This window comes from Echiichthys vipera (assembly GCF_963691815.1).
Source record: "Echiichthys vipera genome assembly, chromosome: 15".
NCBI classification, from domain to species: domain Eukaryota; kingdom Metazoa; phylum Chordata; class Actinopteri; order Perciformes; family Trachinidae; genus Echiichthys; species Echiichthys vipera.
The window spans coordinates 4919890-4944288 of record NC_139840.1 but is presented as its reverse complement, the minus strand read 5'-3'; the positions used below and the strand labels follow the sequence as shown (position 1 = coordinate 4944288).

At 44.6% G+C, this 24399-nt stretch overlaps 2 protein-coding genes across 2 annotated transcripts; one reads left to right on the top strand and one right to left on the bottom strand.

Moving 5' to 3' along the window:
• Positions 1-2727: 2727 nt before the first annotated feature.
• On the top strand, positions 2728-19913 carry LOC310957828 (cAMP-responsive element modulator-like). The gene is made up of 8 exons (XM_083928562.1): positions 2728-2814; positions 4458-4568; positions 4885-5016; positions 6020-6105; positions 6216-6352; positions 7552-7740; positions 17399-17558; positions 18130-19913. The coding sequence occupies exons 2-8, from the start codon at positions 4461-4463 to the stop codon at positions 18269-18271; spliced, it is 954 nt and encodes a 317-aa protein (XP_083784688.1). The 5' UTR covers positions 2728-2814; positions 4458-4460; the 3' UTR covers positions 18272-19913.
• LOC310957827 (tripartite motif-containing protein 16-like) lies at positions 8303-11864 on the bottom strand. The gene has a single exon (XM_083928561.1). The coding sequence runs from the start codon at positions 11791-11793 to the stop codon at positions 10156-10158; it is 1638 nt and encodes a 545-aa protein (XP_083784687.1). The 5' UTR covers positions 11794-11864; the 3' UTR covers positions 8303-10155.
• Positions 19914-24399: the final 4486 nt, after the last annotated feature.

Below are 24399 nucleotides of genomic sequence, written 5' to 3'. Positions count from 1 at the left end.
ACTTGACAGAATATTATGCCTCCAAAAACTGACGGTGTAGGGATTTCTGTGCATTTACAGTCTTATATACGCCTACTGCGCCATAAACGCAAACACCTCAGTTACTTACAGCTGAATTAGGTGATTTTTGGTCACTCTGTCAGAGATTAAGGGAGGGACTTGGCCGTGCCGAGCAGTGCTCTTTGATAGCAGCGGGGGCAGTGTTTGAACACTACGAACTCCTTTGGCATCCAGGAGGACAGATGGCTGCTCTGGGGTCAGCCAGGTCCTGATCTAAATAAAGGAATTCAGCGAGAACAGGACGGATTTTAAAGTACACACCTTTGCGTCCGAATAAATGATACGCATGACATTAGGAAATATTTGGAATATAAACACCGAGAGCAAAGTATTAAATATTAATTCATTCTGAAATACTTCATTTATTTATTGTTCACAATTCTTCAAAAAAAACCTTTATTTAGTGAAAATAACAGAGAGCAAAATCAGTGAACAGTAACCATTGTATCAGAAGAGAAGATTTCTAAAGGTGTTTTCTTCTCTAGGATTAAAAAATGAACAGGAAGTGTAGAGGCCACAGCTTTGAATGACTTCAGCACATCTGCGCCCACAGGACATCACTCGTTTCTCACACTGCTGATGTCACTAGTGATGTCCTGTGGGCGCAGATGTGCTGAAGTCATTCAAAGCAAGGGCCTCTAAGCTTCTTATTCGTTTTTCCTGTTTAATAATCATAGTCCTTAGACTGTGCATTTCCAATTCAGTCATGTTGATGAAGATGTAGACTTTGTGTAATGCCGGTTAAAGTCTGTATGATCTTCTAATATAGAAACTCAAGAATGACGGGTTTGTTACCTAGATGAGCATCGTTGCAGAGTGGGCTAGTGTTGAGGATAAGGATTCCTCAGAAGTAAAGACCTGGTGCTCTTTGACTGGTCATTTCCTATAGAGATCTGGTATCATCATCATCATCCTCTCATCTCATTCATCTCATCTTCATCAACTTATCCGGGGTCGGGTCGTGGGGGCAGCAGCTTTAGCAGGGGACCCCAAACTTCCCTTTCCCGGGCCACATTAACCAGCTCTAACTGGGGGATCCTGAGGCGTTCCCAGGCCAGTGTGGAGATATAATCTCTCCACCTGGTCCTGGGTCTTCCCCGAGGCCTCCTCCCAGCTGGACGTGCCTGGAACACCTCCCTAGGGAGGCGCCCAGGGTTCATCCTTACCAGATGATCCTGAACCACCTCAACTGACTCCTTTCAACGCAAAGGAGCAGCGGCTCTACTCCGAGTTCCTCACGGATGCTGAACTTCTCACCCTCTCTCTAAGGGAGACTCCAGCCCCCCTCCTGAGGAAACACATTTCGGCCGCTTGTACTCGCGACCTCGTTCTTTCGGTCATGACCCAGCTTTCATGACCACAGGTGAGGGTAGGAATGAAGATTGACCGGTAGATCCAGAGCTTTGCCTTCCTCAGCTCTCTTTTCGTCACAACGGTGCGGTAGAGCGACTGCAGCACCGCCCCTGCTGCTCCGATTCTACGGCCAAACTCACGCTCCATCGTCCCCTCTCTCGTGAACATGATCCCGAGGTACTTGAACTCCTTCACTTGGGGTAAGGACTCATTCCCTACCTGGAGTAAGCAACTCACCGGTTTCCTGCTGAGAGCCATGGCCTCTGATTTAGAGGTGCCAGGTGCCAGAGGTATCAGTTAACTTTATCTAATGCTCACTGCAGCTAATGTGTTTAAGACAAAGATGTAGAGTTATTCTACATGTACACAATTACTATTATTTATGTTCAAAATATAAAATACTTGAACATTTTTAGGCCCATGTCAGCCTAAATGAGAGGAAAAATGTATGTTTTTAAGAAGTGTTCTTGTTGCTTTCCTCAGCCAGCAGATGGCAACCTTACTCTGGTCTGTGAGCATGTGGGACACCATGTGAACCACTGCACAAACCTCCCAAATTAATATTAAATTTGCTAGTCGACCATCTGATTTTTATTGCAACTTGAATCCTGTTCCGTTCTTCCAATGGCTTTGTCCGTGTGTGACACTAGCTATAAAATACCCAGCTTTAGCTTTATAGACACGGGATAAGACATTTATTTAAGTATCTATACTTTCTCTTCCTGGAGTAGACTTAATATCCGTCATTTTTTTTTTACTAACAAGCACACATGTTGCACATTGTTTTGGTGAACTCTTTTAGGATAACTCAAACAGCCAACAGAGTAAAAGCAACCAGGGCAGAATGTCTTTATACCTACAATTTCAATACACTTACATTTACTAAAAACGTATGTGCTATGCAGCTGTAAAAGTCGTATTATTACACATTTAGAAGATTTGGGCTGCTGGTCGTTCATAGCGAACTAAGCGAACGCGGAAGTAGGTGGGATGGAATAACGGTCGTCTCTAAATGGTAACCCAGGCTTGCGAAGGTCTCGCGAGATTGTTAAGGTTAGGCACCAACATTGAATGGTTAAGGTTAGATGGTTACGTTTAGGCATTGAACTCGAGTGGTTACGTTTAGGTGGTCACGGTTAGGCAGCGAAATCCAACGGTTAGCGTTTGTTTAGGGGGTTGGGAAGCGAGTCTCGCGAGAGTTTCCGCAAATCTAGGATTCCCATCTAAAAACGCGGCAGGGAATCATCTCGCTCCACCTCGATACTCTTCGACGTTAAACCGCCTCGTCGGGCGACATTTTCGGCACAGCATCATCAGCGCTGACGTGCAACTACGTGAGCGAGGGCACAGACCGTCCACCCATGCTGTAATTAGTGACGAGTCAGCCTACGTAAAACTTCGGTAAGTCACTGCAAAGCCGTCACCTTTTTGCTAAACGACCGCGGGGCAGAGTCGGGGGGACAATGTGCAAACACGTCCGCAGTGAAACTTTGCTCCGGGAAGAGGATGATAAGTAGCCGAGCAACATGGAGTAAGAGATGATGTCAGTGTGCTCCGCTGGCAGCGGCGCCGTTTCATCTAAGTTTACAGCTCTGCGTCAAGGAGCGACTACAATGGATATCGGCCACTTCAAAATAAAACAATGCATATAAGACAATTATCAATGCTTCAATTTGTGTTCCGCATTCATCTGAAATATACACTTTCTTCATTTAAAGACTGCGTTGATAAAAGTATTTACCTTTCAAAATAAAATGGTTTAAACATAACATTAGGGGTTATGCAGACAAACTGTGAGTTTGTTACATTTTTTAAAAATCAAGGTATAATAAGCTACATGTTGCTTGAAAGACACAGATAAGAAAAGTGGGAAATATGTTTACATTTGGAGAGTCATATTTAGTGAACTTAAACATCAGTGTACACTTCTGCAGTAGTTCTTTTAAGAGTTATACTTTGGGGATTTCCAGGATCAAATTAGGCTTTAATCTCTTTGATTTATGAGAAGACTTCCAAATCAGACGTTTCAGACAATAAACAGCATTAACCCGAGATAGTGCTTTGGAACAGATCGTTATCAAATAAAGACCCTGTTGTGAAAGTTTGGGGAATATTTGAACTATAATCTGCTGGTATCTGTTACGCTGGCTGTTGACGTCAGTCAGGTCTGTTTGATCATCAGTCTTTCAACTCAACATGTGTTTATCATCTCTGATGAGCATAAGAAATGGATGGGAGGCTTATTTGTCACAAGATGGATAAACAGGCATTGCCAACAGAGATCTGAGACCATGGAGTCTGCTGTACTGTATTAGAAGAAGAAGAAGAAGAATTCCTTTATTTATCCCGCAATGGGGAAATTAAATTTTCACTCTAGTATTAATTTTCATGTTACACACACAGGCCCGAAATACACACACATGCACAAACAGGACCTATACATGCAATTAAGGAGAGATGTTAGAGCGAGGGGGCTGCCAGTGACAGGCGCCCCGAGCAGTTGGGGGTTCAGTGCCTTGTTCAACAGCACCTCAGTAATACCCAGGAGATGAACTGGCACCTCTCCAGCCACCATCCATTCATGGTCCACACAGGGACTCAAACCAGCGACCCTCCGGTTCCCAGCCAAGTCACCTATGGGCTGAGCTACTGCCGCCCCACATTTAGTTTCAGACTTTAAAACCACTGTAAACCTGTGTTTCATTCTTGGTCTGTAGAAACAGCGTTTAAACCTTCCATGTGACAATGAAGCTCTCCATTAAAACAGCCAGCGATAAATAATTAGAGGTGGCAAACGACTTAGAAAACAAAGACAATCCAGGATTATTGCAGGTAATGTAGCTATGGTCAATACAGCCGCCTTATCAGAGGGGGGCGAGAGGAAATACTGTGTCCAAGTAGTCCTGGGAGGAGTTCAGTATCGCATGAAAAGACAATTATTTGTCTGTGATCTGTAATAATGGTACTGGAGAAGAAAATATAAGGGGGGTCATTGTCCGCCTCTGCAGTGCTTCTAATAATGATCTGCTTGTGTGTCTGTCGAGGTGATGGATACCTCAGTCTCGCCTCAGCTGGACAGCAGTTTAAACGAGTCAGGGTCAGATGGAGAGGAGGACCACAGTGAAGACAGTCTATCTCCTGCAGCCCATCCTCAGGTACACACACACACACACACACACACACACACACACACACACACACACACACACACACACACACACACACACACACACACACACACACACACACACACACACACACACACACACACACACACACACACACACACACACACACACACACACACACACACACACACACACACACACATACAGGTACAGCGGGGATCAGTGCCGCTTGTTACAGTTTTGTTACAGTTGCTGTAATGTGTAACCACACATTATGATATTGCTTTAAAGTCATTTTTCCATTTTTGGATTTTGCCGCGATTGTCTCGATTGGTGCCTGCAGGTATCGGTGGCAGGAGGGTCTCCTGGTGTGACCATCGTCCAGCTGTGTGACGGTCAGACGATGCAGATCCAAGGGGTCATCCAGGCCCCTCAGACCTCTGTCATACAGTCACCACAAGTCCAGACTGTCCAGGTGAGAGTCAGATGCCGGTGTTGTCTCAAAGTCGTTACCCCGTCAAACAGTGTTTCCCATATTAGATAGCCATTGGTGTACGATGTGTGACGTTCCGACTAAAGCTTTCCTGGGACACTCTTGAATCCCAGATTCCAGGGAAGTGCACAGACATCTCCTCCTTCAGGAGAGCAATATGAAAACACCTCTGTGGTGACAAACTTTGCTCAGATACAAGTCAGTTCAGTCAAGTTCGTTTCAGGGGACATCAACATGAGAAAAACACATTTTCAATTGGGGGGGGACTTTAAAAGTTTTTCTATTTTTGCTTATCCAAACATCTGGAGACGGATGCAAGACTGAAAACCATGTGAACAGCAGCAGAAATATGTCAGATGAAGTCATTTTGCTGCTTTAATAAACTTGATTTGATGGGCATAAGCTTAATACGCATAAGCCTGAATTCCACCCCCGTAGTTATTAATAAATAGACACGGACATGCCCCTGTTTAACCTGGCATAAATCAGACTTGTCCCTTTGTCTGGCGCTGACATTGTCCTCAGACAGAACTAAAACAGCCTTTGTGTTGATAAGACAACAATCATTACGCACCGGGGTGAGTCATAAAAGCTTAACCAGGTCAAGTTCACGTTTGTTATATTATCCCAACACATTTGGGTAACAAAAAGTCGACCTGTTTATTCTTGCTGCAGTGAAATCCCGCTCGGAGAAAGGCGGGTGTTTGCTCACACATTCACCAGTAATGACACAGTAGATCGATCTCTCTGTTGAGACATTTTATGTGTTGAAAAGATCTTGGCTCAGTATAAACTCAGCCTAAATCCCTCCTTCGATTTGATCCTCTTTCACAACGAGTTGTATCAAACACATCCCAGTTTACTCACAAACGCCTGTGTACGCAGAGCAGCACCCCCTCAGTAATAACACTTAACACCAAAGATGTTGCCAAAATGTTACATTATAGATTACTCATACTTTAAAAATACTGCTTGTTTACGACAGATTGCCAGTGTAGCAGAGCTGGAAGACGACGTGTCAGTCACGGACACCCAGAAGAGACAGCTTCTCTCCCGGCGTCCGTCTTATAGGTGAGACGACGTCAACGTTAAAGAATGATAAACATTATGAAGTGTGTAAAAGTGCGATAATGCCGAACTGTCCGCGTGGAATCCCTTTATCGAACGCTCTTCTCTCGCAGAAAAATTCTCAATGAGCTCGCATCGGATTCGCCGGCAGTTCCTAAAATCGATGAGGAGAACACGGAGGAGCAGGTGGCGGTCTCCAGTGCTGTGTCAGTGCCGACCTCCATCTACCAGACCAGCTCAGGACAATACAGTCAGTACACACATGAGCAGGGATATAAGCTGAACCTGGACCAGCCTATCACTCGAGCCTATCACTTTACTTCTCTAAAACGTACTTTAGGGTTGTTTTGTCCCACGCCGTGTCCGTGTAAATATTTCATTTTCCTGTATGGAGTAGCAAAGCGGACGGAAGTTTAACGTTTGATGCCGCCCACAGCTCAATGGTGAACACCAATAAACTGTGGGCTTCATCAAATGTTTCAGTTAAGTGTCATTAATGGCTTCAAGTACAACAGGTGCCTCAGTATGGTTGCCGTGGGGAGCATGGAGAATAACCAGAAGCACAAATCCAAGCTCCGGCATATTCGTAAAGCGTCGTTGTGTCAATCAGGAACCAACAAGTGTGGCTGTTGATTAGCTGTGCAGGAACATCATTTTAAGCCCTGTGACTGAATATGTCCTGCTGCAATGCTCCATGGGAGTTGTGGTTTACTTCTCTTATAACTCCCATGGAGCATTGCAGCAGGACGTATTTAGTCACTCTACGGGGGAATTGTTGGGTCTATGTAAATCATAAATAAGTCATAGAGTGTGGTCTTTACCTACTCTGTAAAGTGTCCTGAGATAACTTTTGTTATGATTTGGCACTGTAAATCAAAGTGAATTGAATTGTATTATAAAGTGTTTATAAACACAGTCTTGTACTGTTCACTGTAACCTGGGGGAAGGCGGTTTATTTTTGCTGATGTCGGGCAAAAAAATCCATAATCTTTCATCACTTTGTAATTCAAGTGTTCTGAGAGAAGACTGGACTCGTGCCGCTCTGCTTTGCTCTGTTTTCAGGCTTTAGAAAATGTAGCCTGGGGTAGGAGACTTTGGCCAATCACAGGTCCTTTCACAGGGAGAGAGAGAGAATGGGAGCGTTCCTATTGGCTTAGGACAGAGTGGAGAGAGGGGGAGCTGCGAGAAGAGGTCTCACTCTGCTTCAAATTCTGTTTTTTATTTTTATTTTTACTGTTTCGAAACTGCAGCTTCAAATATACCCAATCTTTTCCCATCATAGTTTCTCATTGTCTTTACTCAAGATTCAACTATTAGAACGTGTTCCAACTATCAGTCATGTCCCGCTTCTTTTAACCCTGGCTGCCTGACATAACAAAACTCAAACTTTGCTACTCCGTCTCATTTATACTGCAGGCTAGTTATCACTGACTTTCTCACCCCATACAGTTGCGATCAGTCAGGGGAGGGCTATCCAGTTGACCAGCCCCGAAGTCGAAGCCCTTCAGGGGGCCCAGACCATGATGGTGGCCAGCTCTGCCACCTCGCAGCTTGGCGCCACGATCCTGCAGTGTGCAGCCCAACCCGGAGACTCTCCGCAGCAGTTCTACATTCAGGGAGAACAGGTGCTCGTCCAAGGTAGGGTTCAACCGATTCTCGAAACTTCATGTGTACGCGTCTGGGAAATTTGGAGTTGTGTCGCAAAGGAAGGTGGTAATATCCAGGTCATCTTAGTATGATGAATAACATACAGTGACATTAAAAAAAGAATGAATTGAGGCTAAAATGACAATCTGTGCAAAGCAAATGTAACATGTGAATCCTCAATTAAAATCATGGGATTGAGACGTAGAAACGATTGTGTTAAACAGGGTACACCCACGACCCTGGGGAGACTGTCCTGGCATCAGTACGTTACCAGCAGGTCCGAAACACCTTTGAAGTTCACTCTTAGCTGTAAACAAGTCTCAGTATGGCATTTTAATAAAATAAAGTATGCATGTGTACTAGCACCAGACATTTAATAAGAACAGGTGCTCTAAATGCCAGGTGTCTTTGTTTGAAAGGAAACTATGAATTCAACTCTTGATTGCTTCAACACGTTTTATTATGGTTCGTATTGAGTCAGTGAGACTTAATAAATGCTGATGGAGTAATATCACAGATACACGTACACGCTCTTTTGTCCCCATCCTTTTGTCCCCATCAGCACCCTCAGAGTGCAGGTGAGGGCTGTATATCGCTGTGATTACAAGGCAACAGGAGAACAGGGATCGTGTGGAGAGCAAAAAATGAAATAGAAATCACATCATTAGCCAGTTTACGTCTCGTCCATGTTGCCACAGACTGCGCTGTGGAAAGAAAAGGGATGGGTCGGTGCCCTTTTTGGTTCTGGGATGGTTTCTCCAACAGCTAACCGTTCTTGTTGAGACTTGAGCCGTTTTTTTCACATTTGAACTCCAGGCAATGTCAGGAGAATCAGGTGTGGACATAATCTGGAGTTTCCCTTTCACACATGCAGCACACATCAGGAGCGGGGATTTTAAAGTCCCAGTCGGCAACGTTTGTTCGATCGTATTCACTGAAGCCGACACTCTGCTCCCATAGAACAACAGTCGGTTTTAGTTGCTTTTTATTTTGCAAAAACCCACCGCGCCCACACCACCCTGTCCACTCAGCACAGTTCACAGTTCGTGCACGCGCCACAGATCCCACCTCGCGCATATTACAATATCACAGGCACACGATGACGCGATGACATTAGCAGTTGCTATCTATGAGTAAGTCAGCCAGCCTGCCTCTGTGTAGCTTGTACCCCATGCTGTTTATCAATGAGATACGAGTGAACACCCGTGCACTGACAGGTACTCGATTGGAGGGAGCGGAAGAGCTCAGTGGTAGAGGGGGAGGGGCGTGAGAGTTGTAAAAATTTGAAATTTGACTCGACTCGATCTGCAAGACTTGCCGACTGCATCTTTAATAATGAACCGGTAACTGACAATAAACATTTAGACAGACTGATACTATCAGTTAAGCTAAACAGTTAAAATTGTTTGTATTATTCTTTTTTTAAAAATACTTTAAAGTAATTACATCACATCAGGAGTACTCGCAACCGCACATGTTGTTTATTGGTATAGCTTACTAGAAAAGTATACAGTACAGTAACAGATTGTGTTTTAATGATGCAGGTTACACTGTGGTCATGCACAGGAGGTTCGTAATTTGGTCACAAACAGCAGAGTCTCTTGCTGTTCCTTGAATTTGCAATAATGATTTTTCCGTTGGTTCTTATAGACTTCCCAAATCTCTCCAGTTAGACGATTCGGTTGATGTCTTTGTGTAAATCACCCGTCTCCTTCACCCTCAGAGGTTTGTTTTGTTACGGGTTTGATGAGAAACATCAATAACGCCCAACCGCTCGCTGTGAACACTTGATGAGCAGCTGTATTCGCTGACACAAGGGCTCAATCAGACATTATACAGTCTTTATTCTGGGCGAGCTGGCAGGGTAAAGTGTGTTTAATGTCCCGCCGGGTCAGGTTTGCGGTGCATGTGTGGAGGGGCTTTGGTTTGATCGTGACATATAGCCTCAGTCAGGAAATTGGATTTTTTTTGGAGAAGCGTCACCGAAATCATAATAACACAACGACCTTATTGGAGCGGATATCATGCTGAATAACAGAACAGGAATATACATATAATAATACAATATAATAAAATACACACATGAAATGTGAACAAATAAGCATACTGTATCGATAACTTAAATCCAGAAGTCAACTCTGAGCGGCTGACAATTTTTAGCACATAATACATTTTCACCTTGCGGTTATTTTCTGGAAAAACAACCAGGTCTGGGAGAAAAAGACATTTCCCACAGTATTTCAAGAGAGTTCGCACATTACGGTTGCAGCCTGTTAAAGCAAATGTAAGAAATAAAAATAAATAAGCTGTATTTTTGTTTGTGTTTTGACTCATGCTGCCGATAATACTGTTCTCGCACAAAAGCGTATCAGTCGTTTTGAAGGGCCATGTCCTCTGCTTCGACCTCTATCTCATCGAGCACAACTCAACTGTGTCTCCTTTGGTATTTGGAAGCCAAAATCCAGCATAGAGAGGCTGAGTGAATGTGGTCTGGACTCCGTGGAGGAGAGTCATGGCCTCGGAGACGCTGTAGAAGGACAGAACACCTGCGCTGTGATCCAGGTACACTCCTATTCTGGAGGACAGAGGACCTGAGACAGATGTTTTGATGTTGCTGTGTTTGAAATGATAACCGTTTTTGTAAGAAGCTAACCCCCAAGACTTGCAGTTGTTTCCAAACGCACATGCATCAAAAGGCCCTGTTCTGCCGATGTCCTTATATGCGACTGCTATGAAAACTTCCACCCCGCTTCTCTTTACCTCCCAGTAACAACGTCCGGTCAGAGCCTCTCTGCTCAGCACCTGCCACCTTTCTGCAAATCTGTCCGGGTGCCAGGGATAAAGTTGAGGTTTTTTCACCAGTGTTGCCTTTCTGTTCCCCCCGGATAACAACACGTGTGTGTGCACTGTGTTTGGATCCAGGGTGATTGGACATGAATACTGTAAGAATTCGGCTCTGGTCTTGGGCTGTGGAGGTGTCAATAAAACATCAGCTTCAGTCACGGCCCGTGCCACCTTTGGCCGTTCCTCGTGAAGAATCACACGGAGTTTCTCTCTCATCTCCGACACAGCCGCCGTCACATCTTTAAAGTACTGAACAGGGGGGGCATTGGAGGTCGGTGAGTGTGCGGATTCATCAAGACCAGCGAACGAAGTCTTGCTCTGTAGAAAATAGGCGTCATCCGCTGCGTGCGAGAGCTCCTCCAGCTCAGCGTCTTTCCTCTTCAGCTCAGTGATCTCCCGCTCCAGCTTCTCCTGAAGCTCTCTGACTCGACTCACTTCACTTTTCTGCTGGGATCTGACCTGCTGCTTCACATCAGAGCTTCTTTTCTCCATGAGACGGATCAGCTCAGTGAAGATCTTCTCACTCTCCTTCACTGCTTTATCAGCGGAGTCATTGATAGCCTCCACCTGCTGTTGAAGCAGCTTCACATCTTTCTCTCTGTCCTGGATTCCCTGCTGGATGTTTTGTCGACTTCCCTTCAGCTCTCTCTCTCTCTCGTTTCTTTCTGCTGCACCTGAGACTGTGTCGTGGCCTTTATGTTCATCCGCAGAGCAGAGATTACAGATACACTGCTGATCAGTACGACAGAAAACACTCCTCACCCTGTTATGACGAGAGCAAATGTTCTCCCGAGGCGTCTCGGTGAGGTTGACAAGCTTGTGTTTTCTAAGTGTACGGGATTCTTTGTGAAGCTGGAGTTGGTACTCACAGTAAGAAGCCTGACACCTCACATCACAGGGCACACTTTCAGGTTCTTCAAAACAGCGGTCAGCAGGAGCGGCCTGGGATTCAGTCTTCTTCAGCTCCTGCGCTAAATCAGCTGAGGTAGTGTTTTTCAGCAGGACAGGCTTCTGAGTGGAGGTCTCCATACACTGAGGGCAGCTGTGGGTTTTCTTCTGATCCTCTTCATCCCAGAAGCCTTTAATACAGCTCACACAGTAGCTGTGTCCACAGGGATTAGTCACCGGATCCTTCAGTGGATCCAGACAGATCGAACAGCAAAGCTTTTCTGGGTCCAAATGAACTCCTTTCTCTGCCATTTGGACGGGAAAGTCGATGGCGTCACTCAGCGAAAAGAGAGCCCTCTGTTTCTTTTCTGATATGTTTTTGGTGATCAGCTGCGAATGGGCTTGTCTGCTCTTGCGCGCTGCTTTGTCGTTGTATGGAGTCATCCTTTTACTGGCATATCTCAGAAATGGGTGGGAACGAGGACATGTCTGAGCACAATGGAAGGTTGGTCTACTTGAGAAACCAGGAGGACTAGTTGGTAAAACTTTAAAGAAGCAGTATGTGCTCGGCACATTATAGCTGTTCTCTTATATGAACTCCAGACATTGCCAGGGGACTCCGGTGTTTCCCTTTCACACAACAGAAGATTCTCTGTGTCAGATGTGTTCTCACTTGCGTATTACAGGGCTTAGCTGAATACTCAATTGGGATCATGTTATTGTTGTGTAACAGACCGTTGCTAGAGCGCCACAGCCATCAATCCGCAGGGTAATGTCTCGATTATGTCATGTTTGCAGTGCATGTGTGAAGGGGGGTTATGCTCACAGTACTAATACTAAGGGTGCACTCACGCTGTCCATCCATACCGTGCCCCGTGCTTTAGGGTACTTGTCCCCCCCTCCCTCTCCCCCCGCGGGCCAGGTCCGTTTGTACTCACACTACCTGGGCCTCGGCAAATGCTTCTTGCCTGTCCATACGTCCTCACGCAGTAACACGTCACAGGCATTGATTGATGTCATCGCGATGCGTCTCTTTGTTTATAAATCTTTCCGTAGACCTCAGAGTTTTTGTGCGTCTTGTCCGACTGTTTTTGAATATTTTCATCAACCAAATCTGCAGTAAACACTCCACCTCCGCATCACACCAACGTGAACCTTTCACCGCCATTGTTTTAAATGTCCGCGCATGGTCTGTCCTTTTTTCTATGTCCCAACAGGCGCACATAAAATGACGTCAGAACCGCCGTAGGCCTCGTGCTCGTACACGTGCGCACGCTCGTGCTCGTACTTGTGCAGACGTGCTGTATAAAAGCCCACCTATCCCAAACGGGCCGTGACCGGCAACGGTTGCACTCACACTGGTCAAACGAACAAGACTTTAGCCGTGAAACATCCTGGGGCATGGTACGGATGTGACAGTGTTATCTACATAAAAATCTGTTCACCGTATTTTCCGCACTATAAGGCGCACCACACTATAAGGCGCACCTTCAATGAATGGCTTATTTTGAAACTTTGTTCATATATAAGGAGCACAGCATTATAAGGCGCATAGAACAGACGCTACAGTCGAGGCTGGGGTCACGTTCTGCATCCATTAGATGAAGCTGCGCTAAAGGGAATGTCAACGACACAGTCAGGGGAGGTCTTCTTGTTGCTTCCTTCACTTCTGCACCATTGATTGGTTCATGTTAAACTCTCTGGCTGCTGCTCTATTCCCGTGTTCTACTGCGTGACTAATGACCTTGAGTTGAAACTCTGCGTCGTAAGCGTGTCTCTTAACAGGAGCCATTTTGGGCTCTTTACACAAACACACACATGGAAATGAAACGGCACGCTTCGCGCAGTCGTATATCTCAACATGCACCGCGCGTTACTTCTTCTACGGGGGAAAATAGAGTCGGCGGCTGCTCACCGTAGTTGTGAGACCTGTTGTGGCTCAATATTGGTCCTTATATAAGGAGCACCGGATTATAAGGCGCACTGTCGGCTTTTGAGACATTTGAAGGTTTTTAGGTGCAACTTATAGTGCGTAGAATACGGTAATTGTTTCTCTTATGGGTCTGTGTTTCCTTCAAAACAGTTTATAAATGGAGACCCCAGATATTGGAGTTTTCTAACTAAAAGCTGCGACGATTATTGAATGAATTAGTTGTCAACTATAAAATTAATCAGCAAGTATTTGAGAGTCATAGTGTGAGTGATAAACTGAACGAATATTTTCTGGTTTCTTTCCTCCTCTCTGACAGTAAACTGAATATCTTTGAGTTGTGGACAAAACGAGACATTCAAGGACGTCATCTCGAGCTTTGAGAAACACAAATCGACATTTTTTCCAATTTCCTGACATTTTACAGACCAAACATTCAATCAGTTCATCAGGAAAATGATCAACAGATTAATTATTAACGGCAATAATCTTTAGTTGCAGCCCTATTTCCAGTAGTATATGAAAAAGCAGCATCACAAGCATATGCACATGCGAGGATATTAAATTATTGTAATTATTAAAGCATGTTTCATTAAGTAAAGTGGTTATTTGAAGCATATATGCTTGTTGTCAGCATCTGTTCGGGTTTCAGGTTTTGCATTGTAATCAAAGGCACCGTTGACTTTTACCACATTAGCACATTAGCTCTAATCAGTTTTTTCAGCTGCGTCAAAACTCTGCTGTTGCTGTAACAACTTCCTGTGTGTCAGAGGACATTCCCCACAGCAAATCTTATCTTTTGACAGGCTTCGTTAAATCGCCGTTGTGCTTTCAGCCTTACGAGTTGTGGAAATGTGATTGCCTTAAACAAATACTGTAAAACCTCTTCCTATATTTCTCTGTCCTCCCTCCTACCTTCTTTTAAGACACACACACACACACACACACACACACACACACACACACACACACACACACACACACACACACACACACACACACACACACACACACACACACACACACACACACACACACACACACACACACACACACACACACACACACACACACACACACACACACACACACACACACACACACACAATATAACTCCAACCAGGGTGCTCAACAGTTTGCTCGGCAGCCACTTGGGACACAATATCCTCTTGTTTGTTGAGCGTCTCTCTAGTTGCGTCACTCATGCTAAAAATACAACCCCTCCACTACCACCCCTCCCTTCAGCTCCCCCTCCCTCCCTCCCTGCCCGCCCAGCTCACATTATGTTTCTCTACTCCACCGTCTGATCGCTCTGATCCGCAGGGGGGAGGGTGGGAGGAACTCTAATCCAGGGTGTTCTACTGACTTCAGCGGGCAGGAGTGATGTCATTGTGATGTCAATGCCTGTAATTGTAATCGGGCTGCAAAGTTGACGGGTGACCACTCTATTGCAGAGAGAGCTGAGAGGGAAAAGGGAGAAGGAGAAAGAGAGGTCCTAGTAGAGCAAGAAGGAATAAGGGTAGAAGAGTGTTCCTGTGGTGAGGTGTTGTGCTGCCGTGGTGCTGGATTATTGGAAACAAGAGATGGCTGTAACTGGGGACGAGACTGAGTCAGGTAGAGTTTCTCTCATATATGTTTTGTACGTGGTGTGTGTGTGGGTGTGTGTGTTTTCTTTTACTCTTGAGATATGTATGCATGTACTGTCAGCTCTGCATTTGAAGGGTGTCTAAGGTTACACCTGCAAATAAGTGGACTTTTGTGGTTTTATTGATCTAACTATAAGAACTTTTTCTCACAGAGAAATAATTATGAAATGACTTTTAAATCTGTTTCACACATTGTGAAATTGAGGAGGAGACATGCACACAGATTGGGCAGCTTCCTGTTTAACCACAGGAAAAGCACTGTGACAGTTTTAAAAAAAAGAAGGTTAACCAGCGTTTGTGTAGTTTGCTCAAGTTTGTTCCTGCCTGTGTTATACACAAACACACGCACACACACAGACACAGACACACTCACACTCACACTCAATCACACGTACACAAAGTCTGTGTGTGGCTGTCGGGCAGAAAAGCAAGGAGTGGGGGCAAGAAGTCAAGGGGCGGGTGGCAGAGGAGGGGGGGTTAAGATAGTCGTCAGTTTGACGTCACTCCAGTTTCCTGGAACAGAGGCCAGGCGGGGAAGAGAGAATGCAAAACGGGCGAGTGAGACGCACACACTGACGTCAGCACAGAGCGAGTCACTCTGTTATCACAATGACACAGAAAGTGTGTGTGTGTGTGTGTGTGTGTGTGTGTGTGTGTGTGTGTGTGTGTGTGTGTGTGTGTGTGTGTGTGTGTGTGTGTGTGTGTGTGTGTGTGTGTGTGTGTGTGTGTGTGTGTGTGTGTGTGTGTGTGTGTGTGTGTGTGTGTGTGTGTGTGTGTGTGTGTGTGTGTGTGTGTGTGTGTGTGTGTGTGTGTGTGTGTGTGTGTGTGTGTGAAATGGCGAGAGGCAGCAGCAGATGACTCAACTCAAACAGCACATTAGCAGCACATTAGCAGTAGCACACAGTGTTCATCACAAACACGCACACAGGTGATATTACCAAATGACGAGTCTCAGGAGGACCTTTGTGAACACTAAACAGGAATCTGTTCTCTCTAGATTAATAATATATACACATTATGTTCCAAAATTTAAACTTAAAAACTTAAATTGCATGAAACCCAGGCTGCTAACTAACTGTTCAGGCTCTGCAGTTGCATGTGCAATGAACTGATAGCAGCCAAAACTGGACAGTATTACTGAAACAATATTAAATGATGTGATAACCTAACAATATTAATATGATGGATTTGTAATCAGTTCCAAAACGCTAGCTGCTAGTCCGCTGCTTACACACTGGGGCTAACTGACCAGAAGAGCCACCATCCATCCATCTACAACAGCTTGTCCCTATCAGGGTCACGGGGGGGCTGGAGCCGATCCCAGCTGACATCAGGCGTGAGGCGGGGTACACCCTGGACAGCACGCCAGTCTATCACAGGACACATAGAGACGTACAGAGACAGACAAACATTCACACCTACAGGCAGTTTTTTTAGTCACCAATTAACCTAACATGTGCATGTGTTTGGACTGTGGGAGGAAAACCCACGCAGACAAGGGGAGAACATGTAAACTCCACACAGAAGGGCCCCAGCCCAGTCAGAACCACCACAGCACCGTGCTGCCCACTAGAAGAGCCACACAAACCTCAGTTTCTACTGTTTCAGGCACTTGAGATTCATCTTAAATTGTGTGTGCACAAATGAAGTAATTGAAGAGCAGAAATTAGTTTTCCAGGGTCGGGCTTTATTGTGTTCTATTCTGTGTGACCATTCGAGGAACTGCAGTGTAGATTCTTCCTTGTGCCGCTGGAGACAAGGTCTTCTTTGCAGCCTTGGCCATGACAAGCTGTAAGGAACAAAATAATAAACGATTTTCACTCCGCGCCTTCGTGTTGTGCAGACTCACAAATGGAACTATTCATTTTTTTAAAGGTAATTTAAGAACAAACCTGTTCAGGAAATTAAAGGCAGGAAAGAGAGTGGATAAGCGCTCTTGGCTGCAGTTACTGTCCAACATCCTCTGGTGATAAACTTTCATGGTTACTGTACTGATTTACGGCCTTTTTCATGGCTTTTATTTCTGAGGACAGCTCAAGAGTGACAGGAAACAGGGGAGAGAGAGAGAGAGAGAGGGGACATGCAGCAAAAGGCCACAGGTCAGAGTCGAACCCTCGGCCGTTGTGGTGACCCGGGGCGCCTGCTCCAACGGCTGAGCCACAGGCGCCCCATTTACTGTACTCTTAAGGTGAAAATGCGAATAAATGCTACTGATTCAGTAGGTAGTAAGGAAAACTGGAAAAATCTGGAAAAAAAAAGTTTATTATAAAGAGAAACAAGGGAAAATGTTAAAGTCACAGGACTTGGAGTGCTAATGCTTCCGTTTCGCTCCCCCCTATAGCTGCCACAGGAGACATACCTGCCTACCAGCTGCGTTCGCCCAACTCGGGCCTGTCTCACAGCATCGTGATGGCTGCTTCCCCGGGCACCATGCAGAACCCCCAACCACAGCACGCTGAAGACATCACCCGCAAGAGGGAGGTGCGACTGATGAAAAACAGGTAGGATCTGGGCCAAGAGATGGAAGTGGAGAGAAAATAAGCTCACGTTCTTTGCACCATAATTAAAAAATGCAGTCACTGGGATGTCAGTACAAGCACGAGTATTTAGGGAGAGCCTTATTTTCTATCCTGCAGTCATTTTGAAAGAGCACATCTTCTCCAAACGTCACAAAAAACCCCGAAGTGAATCAAGTCACCATGTACGAGCATGCTTTAAATGATTCCTTCAAGCACTGAAATCAAGAGACTCTGTCGGGACAGACTGCCAGGTGACGTTCACACTGTTTCGGTTGCCAGAGCAACAAGTCACAAGTAGTGCGGAGGTTAAAGCTGCAGCATACTGCTTTTATAGATGGTCAAATGTTTCTGTGCACCTTTGATTGGTCAAGGAACCGCTGCAGCAGGCGGACAAATGTTTGCCTGGGAAAATGTGGACAGAGATGTGTAAGCAGTTTAATAATAAAACCTGACAGCCTCGAATTAACATCCCTTGGATTGTGCATAGCGCTCATTTTGTCTGGAGCCAAATTTATCAAGCAATGCTAACATATCCCCCCCCCTTCCTCTCCAGGGAGGCAGCTCGTGAGTGCCGCAGGAAAAAGAAGGAGTATGTCAAATGTCTGGAGAACCGCGTGGCTGTGTTGGAAAACCAAAACAAGACCCTGATTGAAGAGCTGAAAGCACTGAAGGACATTTACTGCCATAAAGCCTAGTAGTAGCAGCGGTTTGTGGTCACGAGCTGAAGACAATGTCGTTTACAAACTGCTGCAGCAAATCGAAAAAGAAAAAAAAAAGAAAGACTCTGGAACAAAAACTGCTTTGATTGTTTTTGTGTGTGTCCGCTCACTCAGGCCCGGTTTACGCTGCATTCAGAAGTGTCCCCGGGAATTGGAACAGCTTGAGCATGCCAGTTTCGCTCTTGTCCTCGTGCTCTTTGCATGTGAAGACTCAAGTATCATACGCACTGTGCTTGTTGTTGCTTTTGTGCACGGGGTGAAGCCAGCCAATGACAGCCAGCATACGAAGAGGAACAGGAAGTAGAAAGCCAGGTGCTTCCTGAAAAGTACAGAGATTATGAAAAATTAAAAAAAAGCCTCGGCGGGTCAGCCAGGTCTCGCCACCGGCCGGTTTCCCCCCCGAGGTCAGACGAGGTGCACACCGAGCTACGCAGATCCCCCATCACCAGATGCAACGGGGCAACCCAACCGCGCTCACCTGGTAATGTCACCGGCGTCGTTTACGCTGCTGCCCGTTTGATGCATTCCTTCATGCGAAAAACACACAAAATGTCTTCAAGCATTTTGTTTTCGAAGCGACATCCTGGATTTCATCGACTCGTTTTTAATTTGTACAGAAGTTCTCGATTTGGTCAAAAAGAAAGTTGTTTCAAGACACATAAGAAGAATTCAAGATCTCATGTTTGGCAGTTTATGCACAGAACTGCAAAAAAAAAAAAATAGGTTTCAAGCCAATGTAGAGGGGCATTATGTGAACTTCAAGAGAGTTGATTGTAGTGTTTGAAACAGCTCTTTAGTCAAAGCACAGAAAGCACCAAAGTGTCCGCGTGGATATTATCAGAATCTATATTCTATAATGATTATTTGAAGAATGTCACTCCACCAGCTTATACAGCCTACAAGGCAAATGTTACCTATTAACTAGTTGTTAACATGCTACAAATTGTATATTCTATACAGAGAGAAAATTAACTTTTGTAGAGCGACATCTTTAGATGACTCACAACTCACAGAATAACTGTTTTGCTTTGCGGATTACGCAAGTCTTAGTCCTTTCTTTCCCAACTATGGATATCCATCGTGGTATAAACTGTCTTTTAAATTATGGCTAGTCATTAAAATGCTCTGTTTAAAGGGTGATGCCAATTTCTTTCCTCTTTTCTTTTTTTTTATGTAAAGACCTTTTATTTGAATGATAAGATCCTCTTGTGTTAATGTTTCTAGTGATTTTGATGTGAGCTTGCTTTCCCCGTTTCCGTAGTTGTTGAGTTTGATCCGCTGAATATATTTTTATTGAAACGCTAGAAAGAAACAACTGACCGTCTCTTGTGGCTGCAGAAGCTCTTCAGGTCACAGTTAGTGAACAACCGTTTAGCTCAGTGGCAACAGCGGTGGTTTGTATTCGCAGAGGATCGGCCATTCTGGGAAGTTCTACAAAAAGCAGCAGGTGATAATAAAAATTCATGTTTTTTTTAACTGAGTTGAATTTCTCTGCATGTAGTTTTTCTGCCATTTCAAAATGGCTCTTTTACCAAGCGTTCTGTTCTCAGTGTACTTCCTTGTATGACTTGTAAAACCAAAACTATTTTTGTTTATCTAATAAAATATTCAAATGTGACGTGGATTGTGACTTATCCATTCAAGGCAACTGTTCGTGTAAAGGCAGCGAGGTCAAAGGTCACATCATGTGTCGAAGGAAAGAGTAATGTTATGTTTGTGTCTATGTTAAAAGGTTTTGAAAGGGTTTTTAAAAAACATTGTTTTTAACAAGAAAATCTAAAAAGCACAACAAAATAGCACGTACAAACCAAACAATAGAACTGAAACAATTCAATTTTATTTATAGTGCCAAATTATAACAAAAGTTATCTCAGGACACAGAGACAGAGACCCAACAATTCCCTTTATCTTTAATAATAATAATACACTATACACAGTACAACACCACCTCCTCCCATACATAGTAAAAGGGATATATATATATAATAATCTATGTACACACAAAGTAACATACAAAGATTAAGTACATAAATATATACATCTGCACACAATACTAAATTAAGTAAAAAGTCAGTACATCAGTCGGTCCATCATTTCATCTGTTTTAATTTTCCAGGAATTTATAGAAAGGGACCCAAATATTCCAAAAGTTGTCAAGCTTGTTTTTTTGCGGGGAGGCTGGAGCCGATCCCAGCTGACATCGGGCGTGAGACGGGGTCCACCCTGGACAGGACGCCAGTCTATCACAGGACACATAGAGACGTACAGAGACAGACAAACATTCACACCTACGGGTGATTTAGAGTCATCAATGAACCGAACACCTGCACGTCTTTGGACTGTGGGAGGAAACCGGAGAACCCGGAGAAAACCCACGCAGACACGGGGAGAACATGCAAACTCCACACAGAAGGGCCCCAGCCGGGATTCAAACCAGGAGCCCTCTGGTTTCCTGGTTCTGTGCCGCCCCACTTGTGTCTAATTGATTAGATTCATCAATTAGGGCACAATCTAATCAATGAGACGCACAGCCTTCGGGGGCCATTTGGTGTTCAGTGTCTTGCCCAAGGACACTTCTACATGCAGACTGGAGGAGCAGGGGAGCCTCGCTTAGAGATTTGGGGTGATACAAACTTGCATCTTTAATACCTCAAACATTGGAGCTGCATTGCCCACTGCAGTGGAAATGAATCTTTGACTACACCGTCACAACCTAGATTTAATAACTCAGTCAAGACATAGTGTTAACATTACCGCGTACGTCTGCACAGGAACATACGTATGTGTTCATTTTACTTTGTTGTCAGTGCTTCTATGTTAGAGCTGTAGTGAAAGAAATCAGAGAATACCCCCATAGAAATATGGCCACATCCATCTACACGCAGTGTATAGGCACAACTAATCTCAAGGATAAAGTATACAAGGTTGTTACTGCGCACCTTTAGCTGTTTCAACCAAGCTGTGCAGCCGTGTGCTGCCTGAGACAGGGGCACAGTACTGAGGACTGGACGCCTATCCTCAACCCTGGAAATGGAGCAATCACACCTGAATCTCTTGGTAGTGTTTTGAACAGTATTTTGTAACTTCTCTGTGTGATTTAATTGCACAGATGATGTTACAATGATTGATGATGATGATGATTGATGATGTCTTTCACTAAACAGAAGGTCAAAGCTGAGTGCTGTATAACGTAATGCCTGAATCCTTTTCAAATTGGGAAATATGGATAAATAGGAAAAGTAATGATAAAAATTAATATTGCATGCGTTTAACTGCTGCTATATATTTGGCTTATTGAAGAAGAAGAATTCCTTTATTTCTTCCGCAAGGGGAAATACATTTTTTTCACTCTGTTATTATTATTATTCACGTTACACACACACAGGCCTGAAATACACACACATATGCACAAACAGGACCTATATACATGCAATTAATGGAGAGATGTCAAAGACAACGGATCGGCGCTCCGAGCAGTTGGGGGTGCGGTGCCTTGCTCAACAGCACTTCGGCAGTGCCCAGGAGATGAACTGGCACCTCTCCAGCCACCAGTCCGCACCCCATTCATGGTCCACACAGGGACTCGAACCGACGACCCTACGGTTCCCAGCCGAGTCACCTAATCCCAGCCCTAATGCAATGAGAGCTTCTGCCTTTTTTTGGTGTGGTCTCAGGCCCCCCACCCCCACCCCCACCCAAGACTGTCAGTTTTGGGGGGATTTTGGGGTTACACATGGATAGTTTCAACAGGTCAGTGATGGAGGAGGACAGTAGTTGATTTACTCCTCGTGTTGTTATGGGATGCCTTGTAACTCAAGGTGATGGGAGGGGAAGTTGTCTGTGACCTTTGTTTCCTCCAGTCCCCAAAGGTCACAGATGATGTAACGTCCTGTTAAAAGCGACAAGAGCACTTCGCTGACAAAGGTCAGCACTTCTTCATTACGTGATGAATGTCTTCACTCGTGTCCTGTCTCACTGATAAACAGCAAACTAAGATTTCAGGAGCCAGTAAAAGCAAAAATATTCTTTTTAAAGGGGGGTGCGCGTGAAAATTGGTAGTTTCCATAGCAACCCCTGGCGCTATAGCATTGACATGGAAAGGTTGACGGTGAAAACAGAGATATTTTCATCTGTGTCTTTATTAAAAGGCAGTTGGCCTCGTTTCATGCGTACACATAAACTCTGGATATGTGAAATATATCATGCTGTCTCAGATTCACACACATACACACACACACACACACACGTGCGCGCACACACACACACACACACACACACACACACACACACACACACACACACAGGCACACACACACACACACACACACACAGGCACACACACACACACACACACAGGCACACACACACACACACACAGGCACACACACACACACACACACACACAGCAGTGGAGAGACCTTGATTACATATTTTGTGGACTGTTAAACTTTTATGAAGCAAGTGTCACTCAGCTGGGATCATCTCATTTTACCGGGATTGTTGAATTTCACATTTCTTTCGAGCAAATGTGAAAATTCCAGTAAGAGTTTCGCTTGTTTTTGCTCAATTGCTGTTGCAAAGAAGTAGCACAATTTAAACTTTTTAAAGAATTTAACCAGCGAAACGCATCGTCTTTATTATCTTTCCCTTCAAGAGCCAAAGAGTTGCAGCGTGGCAGGCTCTTTGATATTTCATTTAGTTGCCTCTCAAACATCTTCATGGCCTTTGGTCCGATGCCAGTGAGGCTGGAGTGGAAATTTCCACCTCAAGACTAACTGCCTCCAAGCAGTGAGATGAAGTCTACTACCTTGACAACGTGAGCGGCGCTTCACTGTGGCAGTCAAGGAGGACCTCTGCTGTTCAACACACACTACTGCAACAGAAAGCTCCGATTCTGCACAGAGACAAAGCAGTGACTGGAAAATGTTCCGTTGTTTTAACTCAAAATGAGATTTTTGTGTCTTTTTTATTATAAAGCGGGCTGAGATGCTGTATGAATAAATACAGTGAAAGTATCAAAAAAACTCAACCCACAGAGAAATACACACAGCCTGTGCTCAGAAACTGTGCCTTTAGATTCAAGACTCAAGAAGCTTTATTTATCCTGAGGGAAATGATTGTGCAACAGTTTCAATACAAAGGTGGGAAAGGATCAGAGTGACAATAAGTTCATCAAAAGAAAGCCAACATTGTTAGGTTAAAATGTTTTTGTATAGTTGCACTGTCGTTATTTGCTGCTCTGTGTGCCCTGAATTGCCCCCCGGGGACAAATAAAGTTTTTTGAATTGAATTGAATTGATATAAAATAAATCCAACAATTAACTTTGACATAGAACATTATACAATACAAAAACAATAAATCAGTCATGCTGAAATGTGTACCAGGCCTGTCTCTCTATCCCTGTGAGGGCTTTCCATTCTCAAAATGAGCATACGCCGATCGTTTGTAGACTAATAACCTACAGATTGCATTTAAAATGGATTTAAATTATGCTACACGAGCACACATGATTCACTTTATTGACTTGGTAACCAAATGTAGCCTATGTGACCCATTAACTCTGGGCGCTTCTCGTGGGGCAGCCCTCTCGCTCTGACATCTCTCTGGGCCGCAGTGGCTCAGTCAATGGGGACTTGGCTTGGGTACAGAAGGGTCGCCGGACTAAGAGAGGAGTGTGGACTGGTGGCTGGAGATGTGGGCATTGCCGAGGCGCCCTTGAGCAAGGCACCGAACCTTCGAAACTGCTCTGGGCGCTTCTCATGGGACAGCCCTCTGGCTCTGACTGCTCTCCATTAATGCATGTGTATAGGACCTGTTTGTGCATGTGTGCATATTTAGGGCCTGTGTGTGTTGAAGACAAAAGACAACAAAAAAAAAAAGAAAAGTGGAAAGTGAATTTCCCCTGGCGGGACTAATAAAGGCACGCATTCTTTCTTAACCCATCTAATGACACAATAGACCTCTATAGGCTATGATCTGCATTAAATAACAAAGGCCTGTATCAGCTTTATCAACCAAACATCATCAAATCCGCTCTGACACCCCTCCTCTTACCCCCTCTGCTCTGTCATTGGTAACCACCCACTTGAACCGGAACCTTTTG

Excerpts from the sequence above, each read along its gene's own strand:
- LOC310957828 (XM_083928562.1), top strand. The coding sequence starts at position 4,461 with ATGGATACCTCAGTCTCGCCTCAGCTGGACAGCAGTTTAAACGAGTCA. Across the intron at positions 6,106-6,215 it reads TCCCGGCGTCCGTCTTATAG|AAAAATTCTCAATGAGCTCG; the intron begins GTGAGACGACGT and ends CTTCTCTCGCAG. Across the intron at positions 7,741-17,398 it reads AGAACAGGTGCTCGTCCAAG|CTGCCACAGGAGACATACCT; the intron begins GTAGGGTTCAAC and ends TCCCCCCTATAG.
- LOC310957827 (XM_083928561.1), bottom strand. The coding sequence starts at position 11,793 with ATGGCAGAGAAAGGAGTTCATTTGGACCCAGAAAAGCTTTGCTGTTCG.